The 19,842-nt window shown below is 37.3% G+C and overlaps 1 protein-coding gene across 1 annotated transcript in view; it reads left to right on the forward strand.

The window, feature by feature from the left end:
• Positions 1-19,842, forward strand: part of PCNX2 (pecanex 2) — a 162,224-nt gene that overhangs the window by 63,698 nt on the left and 78,684 nt on the right. Inside the window, exons 16-19 of the mRNA XM_085315471.1 lie at positions 6,859-6,968; positions 9,181-9,277; positions 15,416-15,508; positions 16,017-16,167. Of these exons, the coding sequence (XP_085171597.1) occupies positions 6,859-6,968; positions 9,181-9,277; positions 15,416-15,508; positions 16,017-16,167 (451 nt within the window). The remainder of the gene's footprint in view (positions 1-6,858; positions 6,969-9,180; positions 9,278-15,415; positions 15,509-16,016; positions 16,168-19,842) is intronic.

The following is a 19,842-nucleotide window of genomic DNA, read 5'->3' on the forward strand; positions in this document are numbered from 1 at the left end:
TATGTATACACACTTAAAACAGTAGGCATTATTTTCAATCAAATTTTAAAATGATTTTAGAGTAGCTATTTCACATCCATTAATTCTTTGCCCTAAAACTTCAATTTTAGAATAAGAAAGAAAAAGAAATGAGCAATTGTTCAGGGTAGGTCCACACAACAGTATGACCTCTCAAATTAACTTGCAACATKCTAACTTAAGTTCTGACAATTGAAGTAAATAGGTCTGTGCTGAAATCCAGTGCCTTATCCAGACTAATTTTGCTGTTGGATTGGGTTGTTCAAAATCAACTGGGGGTCTCTGTAAAGCAGCAGCCGTAGTGTAGGCATATCATTAGCTTAACTTAAAAAACATCTTTTTATTTTCTTTTTAGATTAATTGTCTGAGGAAATTATTAGGTRATATTTTTGACTGAGTTCATCATGCAGTCTGCAGACAAAATTTGGCTTGCCCAAATTGTTCATCTGGCCTTTCCACTCTTTCTGAAGGACTTTGCAGCTCCTTCACCATCATATGACCAAAAATGTTTCTCTTTCATGGATATAAAATACATATATCACCTAAAATATAACAAATGGATCTCTAAACTTGTGCTAACAGTGAACATTCAATTTGGATCATAGGCTTGCTGCCCACATGTCCCATTATATGACCTGATCAGAAGCACATAGTGTATTTTGGAGGATCTCTCTGGAATAAGGGACAATTCATTACAAAGCCAGATGCAAACCTGACATGTGAGGGAGAGACCTGTGCTTGCTTTGTGTAATAAGGGCACTCTGTCACTTGAAGGAGGAATGGGGACATCTTGTTTGGAAGTGACTCTGAGAAGTGAGAGCATTCCTTCAGTCAGTCCTCCTCCTCAGAGTGCTCCACCATGATTTTGCCCTTGGTTGCTGTCTGTGTGAAGGCAATGTGGAGCTGCAGATATGTGCATATATTCCTCTGGTGGTGCCACTGCTGGCTTGATTAGTTTTCTCCTTTTTTTTTTTTTTTTTGAAGTGAAAAAAAAAACCACTGAATTTGTTCGTACTGAGAAGTCAGGTACAGAGAATTGTATCCAAAATCATGACAGATAATTTTTCCAGAAAACTCCAAAACTCAAATTAGCTGAAGTTTCAGATCTCAATCTGTGCATTTGAAGCCTTGAAGATTGATGGGCAGGACTCTATTCATCAGTGTTGGCAAAGAAGCATATTATGGGAGGAGCAGATTTTYAAGTCACTCTCTTGTTCTGGCATAGCTGGTGAGCAGAAGTAATTCTGTCTGTGAGGATTCTAGGTCACTTGGATATATTTTTGTTTTACAGTCATGTTATCATAGTCAGGCAAAGATGGTTTGGCTACAGCTTTCAGGTGCTACAGATCATTTTTTCATGTATCTTATCCTATAGCACTTTCCTGTCCTGATAACACCAGCTGCTTATCCAACTTTGCATAGAATAATATACTGTGTACTGTGAACTTGATTTCAGATAGGAGTGAGGTAAACTTCTTGCCCTGTGAAGGGCAAAGACTTGAGYTTTTCCTGGTTACACTGAGATATTCTTTACGTCCCATGCCTCTGTTCAATGGTACYATCCCTCATTACTCCAGTTCTTTCTGTTTCCTTTATGATCTTCCTTTTAGTTTTGTTTAATAAAAAGCTCTAAAACCTGAATAAGGTTTTATCAACTCTTTTTGTCATTCCTTTCATTGTTACATCTAATAACATCAAATTTTCACCTTTCTACATATTTTTGAAGCTACCAGATAACTGAAGTTAGTTTAAATTTTCTGTATTCACTTCAGCCTGGCGTTATTTCTGCTCTCAGCTTTAGGCTWGTAATCTTGAACAGAAATGGGCAGCTCTAATAACTGTCTTAGCTTTGATATATAAAAGGTTTTTTTTCTGTTTCCTGGAAAATATGGGTTTTTTGTCAGATATTATATCCATCAGATTGAAGACACAGGAAGAAGTTCTCTACTGTACCATCTTTTTCATTTGACAAGAATTGCATGATGTGCTGACTTTTGTCTCCCACTCCATCTGTTTTGTGGTTTGTGCATGGGTATTTAACAGACACTTTAAAAAATACATTTTKTCTTCCTATCTTTTTTTCATGAAAATTCAATCTGGAATTTAGCCATCTTGATATTTGTCTGTAGTATTCCAGTAACTGGTACATCATTTTTTTGCTGTGAGGCAGAAGAACACATCCCAAAATGTTCTGGAATCAGACAGTTCTTCTCTTCTGTGTTCTGTTCCAGGCAGCTGATTTAAATTTGAAACTTATCCAGAGATGGTTAATTATTTGTGGTCTAGTTTGTTTTAACTACTTAAGGAATTTGTGGGTTATCTTAATTGGCCTGGAAAAAAAAACAGATATTGAACTTGGGTCAAAAAAAAATAGGCTGAAGTGAATGTGATCATATGTGGCAATGCTGCCTCCTCCAGCTCTGTTTAAGTACTGATTTTTTTTTAATGAAAGTTACAAAGTTTCTGTAACTCTTACCTTTTACCTGAGAAAGGGATTCTCTGGTATTTATTTATAGCTTCAATAGACAGTTACTAAAAATTCTGTTAGTATTTTAAAATATTCTTCCYAGTTCACAGTTGATGTTGTTTGATTTGTTCTTTTGTGCAGTTTGAGTTCGGAGCTCATTAATCAGAATCAGAGTTGGAGCAACGCTTCTTGATTCSTATTTTCAACAACAGAGCCTTCATTGGTCTACTAATTCTGACTATTTGTGTTCAGATTTTATAATGGGAAAGAATTGCATTCATACATCTCCTTCAATTGAKTAAGACTGCCCAAAATATTTCTAAACAGCACTGGATGGACTTATGTGTATACATAGAAATCGCAGATGTCTAAGTGACCAAAAATAGAAGTGTAAGAATATTASACACCTTTGTTTCAACTGCATAAAATACTTCCAGCGCTGCTGGAGGTTTTAAAGACAAGGCCCATCAATTTTATATACTTTCCAATTTAGAGAGCCCTGAGGTTCAAGCAAGAGCTATTAAGAATGTTAATTCTGGAGAGAATTATCAGATATTTTGCCTCTCGGTGAGTGATGATGTTTTTAACCATAGTCAGACTCACTGTAGTCGTATCTTTCAGTAGGCATGCCTGTAGTTTTCTGTGTGTATAATACAAACTTAATGTCTGGATATAACAGAGAAAGTTAATTGTCTGCAGAACCTCACATGGGCCAGGGTTACTTTTATAGGTGTGTATCACTGCATAGTGGTGCCGTGCTTAGGACTGTAGAAATCTACACATGCTGTATAGAATAAACTCAATACTATGTAACACATGAGTATTCAGGCCTCCAACTTGAAGTTCTTGGTCATCTTATTCTGTAGCGCAGGAGTTTTAGTCACAGACTGGGGCCCTGCTGGCTAAGGTGGTGTATGCAGATGCATGCGCACACCCCTACCTCAGGCTCATCCTCAAGGATTTTACAATTTCACCATAGAAAATGCAGTGGTTACATATAGCAACTGGGAGTGCAAAGAAACAGACAACGTTGATCAGGATGGGTAGTGATAGCAATGCTCTCATTTATCACTTAAGTTTTTTTGGAGCTCTCATGGGAAAGGAATGTTTTGTTCTTTGTGGATGATGAGAAGATAGGGCTGGTGGGGGTCTCTCCCTAGAAGTTGTCTCTAACAAGCGCAATGCAAGCTCCATGAACAATTGACTTCTTTCTGGTAGTTCGTGTTCACTGAAAACAGACTGTCGATGGTAATATAGTTCAGCTTGTACAGAACACATCCCTGTTACTATTTTCTTATATATTTGCAGGGATGGATTCTTTTTTTGTATTTTCGTTCAGAAAGTAAATATTTTATAAGTTTAGAAGTAAGATGATAGTGTTTTTAGACATTTGAAACAGGTAACTGTCAACAGCTGTCCTGCATATTATTTGATATGAGCAAAAGTATAGATCCATGATGAAGCTGGGAAGTGGAAGTGAAGGGCAAAAAAATATTGGTTGAATAATGATAAAATTGAGAGACTGGAAAATTAGAAGGTCTATGCACTTCTGTAAAGAACAAATTGAATTTGTCTTCTTTCAGTGATGCAAATTCTGTAGCAGTCTACAAAATCTCTCTTGAGTTGAGAGGACTATTCTGTAAAAAAGTAACAAGTATTCCTACTTATCTCAGTGGTTCTTCTTGTGTTCAGGGCATTTGTTGTCTCTGGAGTAGGACACACGATTTATTTTAACATATCTTTGAAAGATAAAAGTTTGTAACACRTTTCTAAGGGAAGAAAAAAGCAAAAAGGATAAATTACACAGGATAGAAAACTACTGTCTCCACTTTTAAAAATGCCCCCTCCTCCCCACTTTCACCAGTGGTAAAAGGCTTCTAAGTTCAAAGAAACCTTTATCTTCCTTTTCAGTGCATTGTTTCGGGATTAGGTGATTCTGTGGTTAAAGTGGAACATCCCTACTGCCAGCCCCCACCTCCCAGCTTGAGTATCTGTTTTTAACTCATCACTTTCATCCTTAACCCTGCAAGTCCATTTCACATATTTTAAAAATATCTATGTGACTRTCTGCATCAAAGTCAAAACTATATATGAAAGCATTACATGTCACCTCAACCAAATGAGGCAAAGTAGGAAGTCAAACTCCCTGTCTAGTATGACAGATAATACTAGCTTCTGAGAATAAAACCTGTCATTCCTGTTTTCCCACTGAGAAGAATCATTGTCCAATTATCAGCTATATTGKTTTTTTTTCATCTTTTTAATTTAAAACTCTACGAGGCATCATTAGTGGSGGAGGAAAATGACAAAATGGACCAGAATACATCATTGATGCTGGAGAAATGACCCTTTTGTTCATTCTCGTATTTTGTGAAACATTATGTGGCATTATTCTGGAAAGTCATACTCCCTAGGCTTAAATCAAATACTGATGACTCTCCTGCCTTGGCACTGGAGCACAGGCCATCCAAAAGCAGAAGTAATGCATAACATACAGAAATAATTGAAGTAMGGAGATCTTGAGACATTAATATGGGGAATCAACTGTGCACTGTTTTACAGGAGAGAGGTGGAATAATTTCTCAAATTGGATACTGATATGTTACAGTACTAGATATGATACTAATRGGCTTTTTTATGGTGTTCTGTCTTTGAGAGAAGTTGCAGGGCAAAGAGACAGTTTGTGCACTAGAAGCTGCTAGGTGGATCTGTATGCAGTTATACTACCCTGAAAATGCAATGGATATTTGAATAGACTTCAATTCAGCCATTTTTAAAACATTTTGGCTTCAGTTAGTTTTATTCAGTGATTTAAAGAATATTCATTTCTGAACTGAAACTAAACAAGGGAAAATTTAACACAAAGAGTACTTGGCACAAAATTTGGAAACACCTGAATAAGGAGTTAAAGTGGATGAAGAAATTTGTCAAGTAAATGGTACTGGTTTCTTTTTGAAATACTGTGTGGTTCTCTTTTTTTGCAATAACTATTTTGATTAATATTTTGTAGCAGAACTAGATGCTTCTCATTTATTTTTGTGATGTTTAGCAGTATGTAGAGGGGAAGGTAATTCTTAGAAGTAAAATTTCACTTCCATAATACCATTTCTTAAGATAGTGGCTATTGCATAATTAAACTACAAAGAAATCTTGTGTTGTGGTAGATTGGACAACCTCCTTTAAAGTAAGCTAGTTTGCCTTGTCCAGATGTTCACTGCCCATGAAAGAAATGGAATGGTTCTTAGYGTGAATCGGCTTTGTTAAGTTATCACTTAAACATTTATGCAAAACAAGATGAATGAAACCACTTTATTCTGTGAAAATATTGGTCACATACGAACTGAGAWACTTTTCAAACAAAAAATACAGTACAGAAAATGACTTGCTCATATTAGCTGAACAAAGCTAAATATTTGAGAGATCCTATAAGCATTGTTTCTCAAAACCTAACCAGAACGAGCTCTGATGTCTGTCTAATGACCCCGACATTCACTTGATCAGCTAGAAGTTGTATAGAACAAGCCTGATKAGTTAAACAGCTATGGGTCTGATCCCCCAAATTTCTGTGTCTTTCTCAGGCAAAATCTGTGTCCTGTTACAGCCAGGACTCATACGCATTTCTTAGAGTCCCTAACAGGTAGCTGAGGACCGCATAGATGAAGCTAGTTTTGATAAGTGTTCATTAAGTTTCCTGTTGTTCTGCTCATTACCTCTAGACAAATTTAGTTGTTTAAGACACTCAGAGAGAGCTTCTCATTTTGATTATGCTCAGAAAGTGTCAGCAAGTGTGTAAATTGTCTCTTCCCGTACTCAGGGATGTAGCATACTTTGGCTAGCACTTTCCCTGTCTGGTTTGTTATCTAGCAGACAAGGCCTATATGTAACATGCAGAGCAGCAGGGAGGTTTAGGAGYGAGGTGGCAGAACTGTACCCAACACCTGATATAGGTGACATTGGCATAAAATGAAAGCAAGCTGGCCACAGGTCAAGTAACTACATATCAATTAGGTTTAGGCAAACATAGTGCAATTCATTTCACTCACGTCTCATTTTAATGAAAATTTGCCCCTACTGTTTMATTACAGAGAAAAGGAAAGCTGTGTTTCCTGTAGTTTTCTGGTTTCTTTGCTAATTGCTGATCGCAGAGGAAATACAGTRCATATGAGCACAAAACATATCTGTAATATCTCAGCCTTTCTCATAATAATAGGCTTTGATATAAAGGGTTGTAAATCCTTGATATATGATGTACAAATTCAGATACTATAGATCCATCACTGCATGYACAGCTTAGTCTACTTCTTGAAAAAAGAAAAAAATTAAGTGCTGCATCCCTAACCTATAAGTACACTGCTTTCTGTCCTCCTCCTCAGGAACCCTGGGATGCACAGCACATTCCAGCGCTGTTTTCTGCTTTCTGTGGCCTGCTAGTTGCACTTTCTTATCACCTCAGCAGACAAAGCAGTGACCCATCTGTACTGATGTAAGTTGCCTGCAAGTGTTCTTTATTGATTGCTCAATACAGCACACAAACTGTGGCTTGTTCAGAGTGATATTTGGGTTTCAGAACCGCAAAGACTGTGTCCTCAAAGAACTGTGGTGAGATAGAAATCCCTCAACATGTTTGGCTGGTTGGTGTCTGTCTTGTAAATAAACAAACCWCTTCAGGCAGATTGGTGGTAAGGCTGCTGCTTTTTACAGCAGCGRTTCCAAATACTCTGAGGTAGATTTCATCCTCTGGGAAATTATGCTTACGATACTGAAGGCTAGCTGTTTATGTAGGGGGACACACARATTACTAGTGTTGCAGAGTGTGCATTGGATAGCACTACGGGAAGCAAAAGGACGTTTCTTATGTTGGGAAGATGGGCGATTTGAATTCTTACTCAAGGTCAATTTTAGTAGGCCTTGCTTCTCTCTTGAGATTTCCTCTTTTCCTTTCTGCTCTGACTTGTTCTGTGAAATTCTTTAGGAATGATAGCATAAGTTAAGAGCTGACATTGGGAACAAGAGAGAAGTCCCAACATTGTGATCTGCAATTGAGAAAATACGAGAGATGCTGGTAGAACTATATAGGTCAGGAGTGGCAGGAATTTTCCTTTGTGGGAACTGTGTCAACAGGCTGTCATGGGGGCTGTGGTGATACWCAAGCAACTAGTAATCGAAGTTTATGACTATGGAATTAAGCAAGCGAGTGAGTGTCCTGAGGCCAGTATTACCATGTCRTCTTGGATCCTGCTTCATAGACAGCTCAATCTCATTCTAGGCTAGAGCAAAGGATCTTTGAGGGAATCCAGGGGTTCCCTCCATTCAGTTTGATTAACTGTGCTGTTTATGTCTTCAGGCGAGGCTGTTTAGCATATGAGGAGTTTAGTAGTCATGTGGTAAATCAAGGTGATTGGCCACACACTTCTGTAATGCTGGAGAGAGAGGGGGAAGGGCTTTTTAGGCCATTCAGGATGATATTTGAGGAGAGATACCTAGGAAAAGGAGAGGAATTCTGATGGAGGAGGAAGAGGATATAGGGCACTAACAGTTATTTACATTCCAGTAAAAGTCGCTGAAGAGCTGAGAAATTCCTTCTTCCAGAAGATTCAGAAAACCTAATATTTACCTATTACTAAGTTCTGATGTGGCAAAATAGAAAKAATTGCTTATATTATTGCCATTAACTTTATTCAAAGCCCACTGTATCTTGCATTGACAGCAATTAGACCTGAATCAGACTTTGTGTAGATGCCTTCTATTCATAGATTCCATATTACAGTGTGGAATCTAGGTATGAGAGCAGAGGGAAGAAAGTGAAGCTTTCTGCTGTATTAGGGAGATTTATTCAGATTTGGAGTAAGATACAGACAGGTAAATTCCAAATCAACATGGAAGTGTGAGTTCTTTCAATTTGCAAATAATTTAAATATATTCCACCACCCCTCAAAAGGAACACCATTTCATTAATTTCTATTATAAAACAAAAATGCTCATCTTTCCTTAGAACTTTTATTTTAAAGAATTCATCTTAATTCATCAAAAATATCTTAAACCCCTTTCTTTTCATTGTGATTGCACAATGAGCATCTGATGATGCTGCAAGCATATTTTAATCTGAAAGAAGATATTTAAYAACCATTTCAAATGCTGATTATTTGATTAAATGTTATGGAATTAGGAACTAGATTTAAAAAGTGAAAGGGATTTAAGAGTTTAAGATATTTTTTAAACTGCTCTGAACTTAAAGGAAGTTAAGGATATTGGAAATAGTATTTAAGAGATGGCCTACAGCATAAGATGGAGGAGAAGGTAACAYATAAATCTTGAACTGAGGATTAACATGCAATTTATATAGAGATGACCTCTTTGGCTTTCCTAATATGTCTCTAAAGAGCTCTCATATYGGTTTTAGCTTAGCTGAAATATTAATAATTGCATGAATACAGCAATACCCTCTCAATTCATTCCTCTGAATGACCAAGTAACACTGATTGGACTACTYTGGATGGCAAGGAAGTTCCACTCTGATCAAAGGTAGGACAGTTCTGTATCAATTGCCAGCTGCAAAAAGGTAAGATAGCCACTGYATACATATGGAAGGAAAACTGAGGCTACACCTTTTCTTCTGCCCTCTCCAGGCACATCCATATCTATTAAGTGTGTTCAGAAGTATCCTAACTAGGATTTTTTTTTTTTTTTAATAACAGGTCTCTTATTCAATGCAAATTTGTCCCTCACTTTCTACGTCAACATTTTGAAGATTCATCAGCAGATCCACTCCCAGAAAAAATGAGAGAATCGGTGGTAAGACCTCTTCTTTCATTGCTTTCTGTGCAAAGCTTTCTTCTTTCCTTTTTCCACACTGAAGAATCTTTTAAATATTCTCAACTTTTGCGAAAAGCATAGAAAGCCATAGGAGATATAACCTGTTCCTTTATATCCACTGAGGGAAACTGAAGGAAGTTTTAGATCCATCTCTCCAGTGAGGCAGGAAGGAAGAAGGGAGATTCTGCAAATTTCTTTTCGGTAGGGTTTTTTTAGAGGAGTCAGTAATATTGATTCGTGATATAGTCAATGTGAAATACAGTCTCAGAATTTGGGGAATGGGGCATCTCATCCCAGTTCTGAGAGGTGATACTCATAGATGCTGTGCATAGAGTTACAGCCTGGCCACCTGGTATATGTAAGGTAGGATGAATAGCTCAACAAGCATTCAAAAATGTGAGCAGTCCTGCCAGCCTCCTATCTACGTCAGAGCGGGGACAAGATTTAGTCTACAGAACTGCTTGTTTTTAAATGGGGCATTTCAGTTCTTTCTCTAGGCTTAGGAGYTGACCCAGTTTGCAGGAATTCCTTTTTCTTTGACAGAAAATACTCTCAACTGTATGTTTTCCATGCCAGCCAAGCCAAGTAGAGTACAGACCAGCCTTGGCAACCAGAAGTGTAAGAARCAAGTGAAACTTGGCTTGTCTGAGAGAGGAGGCACATGCCTGGTGCCAAGCGTTGCCATTTCTCCTTCTCTTCTTTTTGTTGCAGGCTACTCATTTCCTGCTGTCTGCCTCCTTGTTCTAAATTTATGCCGGTTTATATCCCACTTCACCCTAAACATCCAAAGTGACCCATCTTTCTTTCCGGAAAGAAAGGCTAACTGATACCTAAAGGAGATTGATCTCCTCAGGAGTTCATGTGGAAGATCATCAAGTGGTTGTCCACTTAACTGGTTTCATTTCACAGAGCAGAGGGAAACACAGGGAAAGCCTTCAATATGTTGAAAACAAGAACAAAAGAATAAATGAATTCATGACTAAGATCCTGGATGTAATTGCAAAATGTRGTCATGCTGCAGCTGTATTATCACATGTTGTCCATCTTCTCCTATGTATATGTTCGTAATGTAGGCAGGGATCTATCTTATAACTTACAATAACACAGTTATCACGTGATTCAATCATTCTTGGGCCCTTGAGCTGCTAGGGCTAAAGGTGCAGAAGTGCAGAAAAGAGCACTGTGGGACTGGTCAGATGCAGGTATTCCATTTCTTCTTTTTACCATGTCTCATTCCCATYACGCTTTGCCATTGGTTTCAGGATGTACCTGTTTTGGGGGATCTGCACTTTTCTGCTCTGTACATTTGACACTCAATCCTACTTCTGTAGGCTGAAGCTGCTTTCATTCTTTGTTGCTGGGGCTTGTTGGTGCTTTGCCTTCCTCTTTTTTTTCTTCTCTCCAGGTTTCCTTCAATCTGTATACAAACTGTAAGCAAATGTGATTGCTTTTAATGACAATTAACAGGGCTAACTCTTCCACATTCTCCTCTAGATCTTCCACATCTCATGAAGGAAGAGAAGGCAATTTCTGATTTATGCATGCTTTTTGTCTAACCTCTGTGGTATCTGATACCTCTGTCTCAATTAAACAGTTTAACCAATTTGCCAGGAGACTCCTACTGCTATCTCACAGATCARTACTAAAATAGCAAGTAGGGAAGAACTGAGGCAACAAAAAATGCATGTGCTACAAATCTGAGGAACATAATCAAATCACAGTCTCTGCTGATTTGCTTCAGCAGTAGCAATCACATCCAAGTAGGACTCGACTGACTTTTAAAAGCAAATTTTAAATAGCTTCCAGAGCTTCTGCAAGGGGATCTTCAGTCAGTTCAGAAATTAGGAGAAGCAATATATCCGGATTTGAAGTAGAAGATTTCATGGTACATCTTGGAAATCTCTTCCTTTTTTTTAATTTTCTCAGAGTGCTCCTCTGTGAGGAGAGCATTCCTAACCCCTTAGCAGTGGCAGGAGATGGCAGAATGCAACAAAAAAGAACAGACCTGCCCTGGCCTATATATGTGTTTATGGTGTATGTAACATGCYATTTAAATAAGACTCTTTTTAATCAGAAATCCTTAGGTGTAAAAAATCAATTGTCTTCCTTAAGGAGCTGAAAGTAAACAAGGTTAATACTGAAAATTAATCTGTTATGTTCTACAGTGGTTTTGTATTAATGTTAGTAATAATAAATACAACATCTCTAATATTTAGCTACATGAACTTTACTATTTTCCTTTGCTTGAATAACTATGTAAGAATTGTGAGCTTTGGAAGCTGGAATTATTAAACAGCTGTGATGGATAATTGGCCATTCAACTTTGAGAATGAAGCTTCCTATATAATTATAATTAATTTCTATAGGCATCCACATGGTTGATTACTAGATTAACCAGTGGCCTGAGGGTGTTAATGTGTTACATTCAGACCCATCTTACTTCCTGGTCTTTAATACAAACATTCAGATAATTAGTAAATGGATTGGTACAAAGCTCCAAAAGCATAATTGAAAACAATTAAAAAAAACCCTCCAAATGCTATAATATATTCTCCATGCATAATCTCTGAAGTAAGAGGCATCTAATGTAATGTTGCTGATTCAGGATTTCCTTTTTTTTTCTCGAGTGTAAAATGGAGAAAAAAGAACACCTGTTTTCACTCCAGACTATAACACAATGTTAGTGATTATCTCACAGTGGAGATTTTAGCAGTGATCAGAGCTTAACTTTTACCTATTGGACTAATAACAATAAAGGACAGAAGCATCATGTTTTAAGGTCATTCAACATCCAGTTCATAAGTGCCTGGTCTTGGGAGAGGAATCCAAAATCCTACTTCTAGATACTTGGGTTATAAATGCAGGATATAGGACAGAGTTGAGTCCTAGGTAGCCATATGCTTTGCAGGAGCTATCAAAGTAGGGCACTCTGGGAGCTGGAGGGAGTCCTAGTTCCCACCCATGAAGACTGCAGGAAGATGCCTTCATCTGAGTTCCATGACTTTCAGTCCTCTTCAGAAAATAGAGTTTTTTTCCCTCCTCTTTTAAAGACCTGAGTAAAGCTCATTGTTATAAAACATGGTSTGAAGAGGTGATGCTACAGCCAGCTCTTCAAACAGTTCATAGAGAAGTGGAGACTCGGTTCATTTTTACATGAAATCGTCATTAACCTACAAAAAAAATCAGTCTAGAAACAGGAAACAAAACCCATCTCTGCTTCCTGCCCTGCTTCCCTTCTTGTAGCTGACTGCCTTGCTTACAGAGTCGTGCTCCTTCTTGCAATTCCTACCGAGCCTTCTTGCAGTGACTTGCCTTCAGCAGGAAGGGAGAAGCCAGTGACCCATCCACAGTAACTTAGACAGATGGCCAGGGCTTTCTGGTGGGAGTAGCTCTGAATCCCCTTCAGCCAGAGAGGTAACTGGTCCAGGGTCAGCCAGTTCCTGAATATCTTGACCATTATGCCATGTTATGAAACAAAGTCACTCCTGTCCAGCTTTGTTTTGGAAGGAAAAAATTGTATTTTGTGATGAGTTTGAACATGTCTGCCTGATCAAGAAGGAACAACTGCCTCCTACTAAGGCCATCGCATTAGCCAGTAGAGGAGCATTTTGAAGCAGTTCTGGGCAAGGGCAAAGGTCTGGTCATATATGAAACCTTAGACACTTTAGATGTTGCCAAAGCTGGAGTGCAATTATCAAACTTGTGTTCAAATACCTTAATGGTAAACCCTACTATAAAAACATAGGCCTTTTTCTACATCTGATCATCAATATATATCAAAAGCAGTGAGARCATCTTAAAAAGAATACTTGCAAAGTCAAAGATGCAAAAGGTAGCAAATATAAGTTCTGTGTAATATAATCTGTGATGGAATTTGTTCTCTTTAATCAGCTGGCCTCTGCATGGAATGGAAAGATGGGAGCTCCCCTGTGCCTCAAATGTTCAGTATTATGAGCTCTTCTGAATTTACAGCTGAATTCTTAATTTTTTGTGTTCTTAAAATGGCAGCTTCTTGAGTCACCTCATTATAGGAGGCTCTCAGCTGTCATTTTAATAGTAAATTTCTAATCCTTTGTGGTTGTAAAGAAGAGCTTGAAAATATGGTTGGAATGTRTTTGCTGTTCTTATAAGCTTGTTTTACGTTTTTGAGTAGATGGATTCAGCTGTGCTGAAAATGATACTTGATCAAGACTTTTCATAATGCATACTCACAAAAGGGCTGGAGTACAGTGCTGCCAGATGAATCTGGTACTGCTTAACTTCCTTAAATGCTGAATTTTACAGTCTAGATAATGCGGCTTTATGTAGGTTTTCTGTGCAATGTCTTTAAAAAATACACAAAGATTTAAAAAGATATATCCACTATATGCATTGATAATAATTCCTGTATCTATCATTGTCAGTATTTTGACTATGTTTTTCACTACTACAGCACGTATTAAAACTGCTTGAGTTACAGGATTCATTGCATGAGTTGTGAATGAGAGAGGGTTAAACTGAATGGAGAGAACCAGTGGGAACAGGGAGGGATCAAAGGTTTGTTCAGGGAAGAGAAGGCCCTTTCTGTAAGGTCCCTTATTTTGGGGTTCTGTTGCCTACATTGGCATATTTTGAAAAGATAGTRTGGAAGAATCTGACCTAACTCTGCACCTAAGCCTTCAGGCTGCAGSCCTTGCTGAGCATAGTGCTCTCTGATGAGGGCTTAGCTTGAGGAATTGAGTGAGTGCTATTCTTTTTGAAAGTATGTTTTCCTGAGCAACACAAGAAAGAGGAGGGAAAGGGCAGTTTTTATTGCTTTATAATTCAGCTAAACCCAAGTGGAGTTTCATGGGACAAAGCAAAAGTACTTCTTGAGCCTGAAGGCTTTTTTAGTCCTGCGGAATTTCAAAGGCCTGCTGCAATAAGTGGAAGTGCTGATGCTTGTGACCTTTTACTAGGAAGCCTCTTTTATAACAGAGTGATAGGCAGCCTAAATATAGTGGTTGCTACCTGCTTCCCCTGTAACTCACAACCCTTCTGTTGTTCAGTTGTTCTATTTTCTTTGATTTTCTCTCTTATTTTTGGATTTGCTATCCCATTATTATTTTGTTTTTTTTCTTTCTCYGATGAAATTCATGAAGACTACCCAGGCCACAGCACCACAAAATCAGATGAGTTTCTGTCAAATTAAGTGTATCCCAGATTTATGTTTGTAGATGTCTTTGAATCAAAGCATAAGTCRATATTTAAATCAAGAGCAACAAATAGTTACTCAAGTGATACCTTAGCACTAGTATTGACTGCTGAACTCAAATACCCCTCTCATAAATCAGCCAAGATTTTCATTTACTCTCACAAAGACATCTGGGTGACCTCTGAAGTATGATTCAGAAAATTATACAGCTCAAAAGTTACCTCGTTTATTTGTTTCCTGAGAATGACATTTTAATCACAAGAAAAATGAACTGAAAAGAGCACGGTATTTTGCAATCTTTCAAAATAAAATTACTTCTACCCCACTTACAGATCTTTTTATAAAGACAGACTTGTTCTTTCATTATTATTCAGTTATATTAGGAAAAAAGACTTTATCTGAACCCCCTAAAATTTTGCTGAAATTTRGCTTATAAAACTTAAAATCAGAGATTGGGACATGTCACTATAGAACATATATATTTTAACTTTATGCCTCTGAAGACATTATAGAAAAACAAGAATCATTTCAGTAGTGCATGAAAAACAGAATCTGAAGAAATCTTAATGCTTGTAAATAGGAATTGGAACTAGAATTTTGATTTCCAAAATCAAGAAAGCCCTAATGTAAGAGAGTTATATTCCTTGAACAGAACCAGACTCAGTGTGAAAATATATTGCTTTAATTTCTCCAATGTTAAAACTGAGCTTARAAATATTATTTAAAATTAGTCATGATGAATTTAAATATAATCACTTTGGCCAACCTAGATTATGAAGAAATAATTTCCCAAAGCAGAGAGAAGAAAATACTTTTGTATTGGAGAGTAATGRTTAGCCCTATCACAATGCAGACTGCAGGTAATTCCCAATGGATTTATTTACTTTGTTTGGTTAAAATACTATTGGCTTGCTAATTTTGTATTAAATAATTATTTTTTGCAGAAAGAAATCTTGAAATCAGATCTCATTGTTTGCACAGTTGCTGCTGTTCTGTCATTTGCAGTCAGTGCTAGCACAGTGTTTCTGTCATTAAGGGTATGTATCTTTTTTTTTTTTTTTTTTTTTTTTTTTTTGAGGTATTTTTTCTTCTGTGCAAAAGCACAGAGTGCTTTAGCTGGAAAGAAAAGAGACTGTGGGAGTGGACTTAGAGAAACTGTATTTATCGGCCTTTTTGGTGCTCAGTGCAATTAATTTATAGATACTTATACCAGAAATGGTATTATTTGTTTAGTGTTTTTTTCCTTAAACCTTTTCCTATCTTCACCTCTACTATGCTGCGGAACAGAGTGGTTAAACATGATCATGTGCCTTTTTTATCTCTGTATGGAAAAAAAAATGGTTAATTGTGTGTGCAGAATGTGTATTTCAAACAGAAGTTTGTTGCTTCATTTTCATAGCCCATATTTATATGCATGCATAGAATTGAAGAATCTGAGCATAAGAATAAAAGTAATTGTAAAGAAATACAATTATTAGATATATATTTTTAAAGTTTTTTTTTWAATTGCTTGTAATTATAATTCTTTTCTCTCCTTTGGCCCAGCCATTTCTCAGCATTGTCCTATTTGCTTTAGCATGGACTGTGGGATTTGTAACACATTACATACTTCCTCAGCTTCGCAAGCATCACCCTTGGCTGTGGATCTCCCACCCCATACTGAAGAGCAAAGAGTATCGGCAACGGGAAGTGAGAGGTTTGTAGGAAAATGTAGGAAAATGTAGTAAAAAAAAATGACTTGCAGCTTGTCTTGGTTAAGTGAAGAAGAGAGGAAGGAGAATAAATTACACTTTACATCTCCCTCTTATGAATAACATCCCCCATCACCTTGCATTTTTAATATGATCAACAACAAATCYGAACCTGTAGAAGTTGTCTCCTGAGACAACTTCGCAGTATCACACAGTGGCTGAGGTTGGAAGTGACCTCTGGAGACTTCCTAGTTCAGCCCCTGTGCTCAAAGCAGGGTCAACTACAGCAGGTTACTCAGGGCTATGTCTAGTTGCATTTTGAATATCTCCAAGGTTKGGGACTCCATTACCTCTCTGTGCAACCTGTTTTAGCGTTTAGAGTAAGAAAGGGTTTTTCACTTATACTGAAATGGAATTTCCTGTGTTTCAGTTTGTGCCCATTGCCTCTTGTCATGTCACTGGGCACCACTGAGAAGAATCTGACTCCATCATCTTTATTCCTGCCCATCAGGTGTTCATACACATTGATAAGATCCCCCTCAGCCTTTTCTTCTCCATGCTGAACAGTCCCAGCTCTCTCAGCTTTTCCTTATAAGTCAGATTCTCCAACCCTTTAATCATTTTAGTGGCCCTTCATGAGCCATCATCTGATCTGCCTTTTGCATCTATGTTATCATCCTGTTACTTGCTGCTTTGCTTGATATGTTGTAATTCGTGTTAAGGCAACAGTATTTAAAATAGTTAAAAAACTTAAATGTTAAAGACTGATGAAATTAAGGCAGAATTACTTCTACTTTCAGACTTTTARCTATGTCATTTGAGCAGCATGGATAGTGCAACTTAGAGCTTTAATTTCCATCATAACACTCCAAGAGGAACATTAAAATTGAAATAAACTAGTTTTCTTGATGATTTGCTTTTGCTTATGTCTGCTGGCTTCAGCAGGTGGTACCCTGATACATACAAGTATCTATAAATATTTTAGTATGTCGGGGTCCGATTTCCTGTTCTTACACAATTATTTCCGCAAGCAGCAGTGTACTTTGAGAATCACAGCTTTTTATCCCCAGCTATCATCTTGTCTTTGCTTCTAGCCAGAAGCTCAATTGTCATTTCTTGATGATTCCTGTGCCTTAATCATTCGCAATATATTTTCTTGAGGTGTTTGAAATCCTGTTGTCAGAATACAGTCTGCTGAGGGACTTTAGTTTCTTCTTCAGCTAGACAACAAGAGGGTTCAGATCACTCTCAGTAAAACCACACATTAAGGATTTAAATATTTTTCTTTAATTATGTCTTTCAAAGTGATTACTTTCTAAACAAGGCTTGGATATGAAAAATTACGCAAGAAATTTGACTGAAGGTTGCCTTTTAACTTTTACTGCAATATGCCAAAGAAAGTGTAGAAGAAACATAAATCTTATTCACAATATATCAAACTGAAAAACGTTGTTCAGAGCTTTATCTCCTTAATAATCARTAATTTTGAGGAATGCCCAAAGTTTATTGTTTGTTACATTAACTTAATCATAAAAGACAACTATAAGATTTCTTTGCCTTGTCCTGTTCAAGTCCATCTTCATTTGTCAGCAAACATTGTTTTCCAAAATGCAATGACTCAGCTTTTGAAAAGGTTGAGAGTAGAGATATTGCCAGACTGATCTCCGCAGATGAGTTTCTTTTGCTTTGAGATCAGCTGCATTTCCCATGCTATCTGCTACAGGCAATAGAGTTTTTTAGCTTCTTTTACAGTCCTCATTTTCTATACAGTCTGTCTCCTCTCTTTTAAGTATTACTACAATGTATCTGGTGTTGTGTTGGAAAATAGGATTAAAATACTGTGTGTGTGTGGTTTTTTTTTTGTATGTTTGTTTTTCCCTATACCTTCGGCTGTTGCAGAGGCTTCTTATGGTCGGGGGTGAGAGAGTTTGAAGAAAATAKTATGTAATCTTTTTGGCAGATACACCTGTCATCTTGTCTTTTTTCCTTTACAAAACCTGTAAGAAAAATTTTGGAGTAGAACTCGAAGGCCCCCTGTTTGTATAGAAAAAGAAGCTCAGAAAAGGACAGTGTCCTGTATTTGTCAGGCACAAACAGTGAAAGAACAAGTACACAAAAAAGGTATCTGTTAGGAGCTTTTACTGCCTGGATACTTTAGTTTCTGCCTGCCTTCTTTTGATAGCAAAGGTAGCGCTATGGTGAGAATGAATGATTGCTTGCAACTAGATAAGCATCTACTAATGGCAGTTCCATAGGTTTATTCCTGGCTTTTTTTTTCACTGACTTTAGGTGAGCCATTTAAACTTGCAGACCCTCCACAAAATAGCAATTATTAGAGCAGTGCTYGTCATCTATTCTTAGTTATTGTTTTGCTTGACTGCAGGAAGAAGGGCTGAGTTTATAATATATGAGCTTATGGTACGATAAACATGTAGAAAGTAGTGCAAGACTGAGTGAGAAGCCCTGAAAGACTAGAGCCCATGACTTTGCTTTCTTCCCCACGACTTGTCTTACCCCTACCTCCCCCCCCCACCAAACTGTTTTCAAATCGTCAGCTCCTTTCTCTGGATTCCCTCTGAATGTGAGCTCTTTTTTTCCTGTCTGTACTGTCTAAACACACCTTATTACACCTCTGTCTCCTCTTGTGGCCACTTTGTTTTTGGCCTACTTGATAGGCATGTCTATTCAAGCTCAAGTTCTTACATGGAGCTCAGCCTTTTGGAGCTAGATGAAGTTCTTTAGTAGAGTTCAGGAGTCTTGAAAGCAATTTGTGGTTCAGGAGAAGGAGAGATAGARGATAAAAGCTAAATTCCAAAATAAATGGATATCTCTGTGTGCCCTTTAGGTAATATGAAAAGGAAATATTTTATGTTAAAAGAAAGTGATAGAGATTGGGAATATTTTCCATATGTAGGTTTTGCAAGCCTTAACCTAGGATACTGGCAAAGCATRACTTAAAGCTAATTTGGAAAGATGATTTTTAGATCTTTCTCTTTGTGCCTATACAACATACAGTCTGTTGATTAAGCGTGTCTTCTTTCGCTATCATTAAACAAATGATGAAAATGTGAGTATACATAATTATTTTTGCCAGGAAGAGCATTGGAGATTCAGTAGCTGGAGCTGCTATCCCTGAGTCAGTATCAAGTTTTAAATTTAATGTTTTTCCAATAATCTTGTTTAGCTGAGCCCAGTTAAGAATAAATACATTCCTTTTTTCAATACACAAATGTTTCTGCACTCAGTTCACCTAAGTTCTCTTAACAATTTAATTGCATAAAGCATCCAGTTTTTGTTTAATACTTGCATTAAGCACAGTGGTGGTGTTAGTAAAGACTACTGCAGAATAAGATATTCTTCATTGGTGACTGATGTGATCCTGGCAGATACTTTGTGCAACAACTGTTTTTGTGATATCTCAAGAAATATCTGTGACTATGTCTAGTTCTTGTTAGTTTTTCTGTCTTTAGATCTCAAAGGACCTTTCCCTTACAGAAGTCAATAATACTTTACAAGACAATGAGTAATATTTTGCCACTTTAAGATGAAGAAAGAGGCACAGAGTACAAATGAGGTTCTGCAGGTCATCTACCAGGTCAATTGTAGAGATGAAGAYCTATCCAGAATTATTAAAGCACTAAAGGTGCTATTTAAATAAAGTGATTAATAATAGGATACTG

This window comes from Rhea americana, unplaced genomic scaffold, assembly GCF_003343005.1.
Source record: "Rhea americana isolate MKP2758 unplaced genomic scaffold, rheAme1 scaffold_43, whole genome shotgun sequence".
Lineage (NCBI taxonomy): Eukaryota > Metazoa > Chordata > Aves > Rheiformes > Rheidae > Rhea > Rhea americana.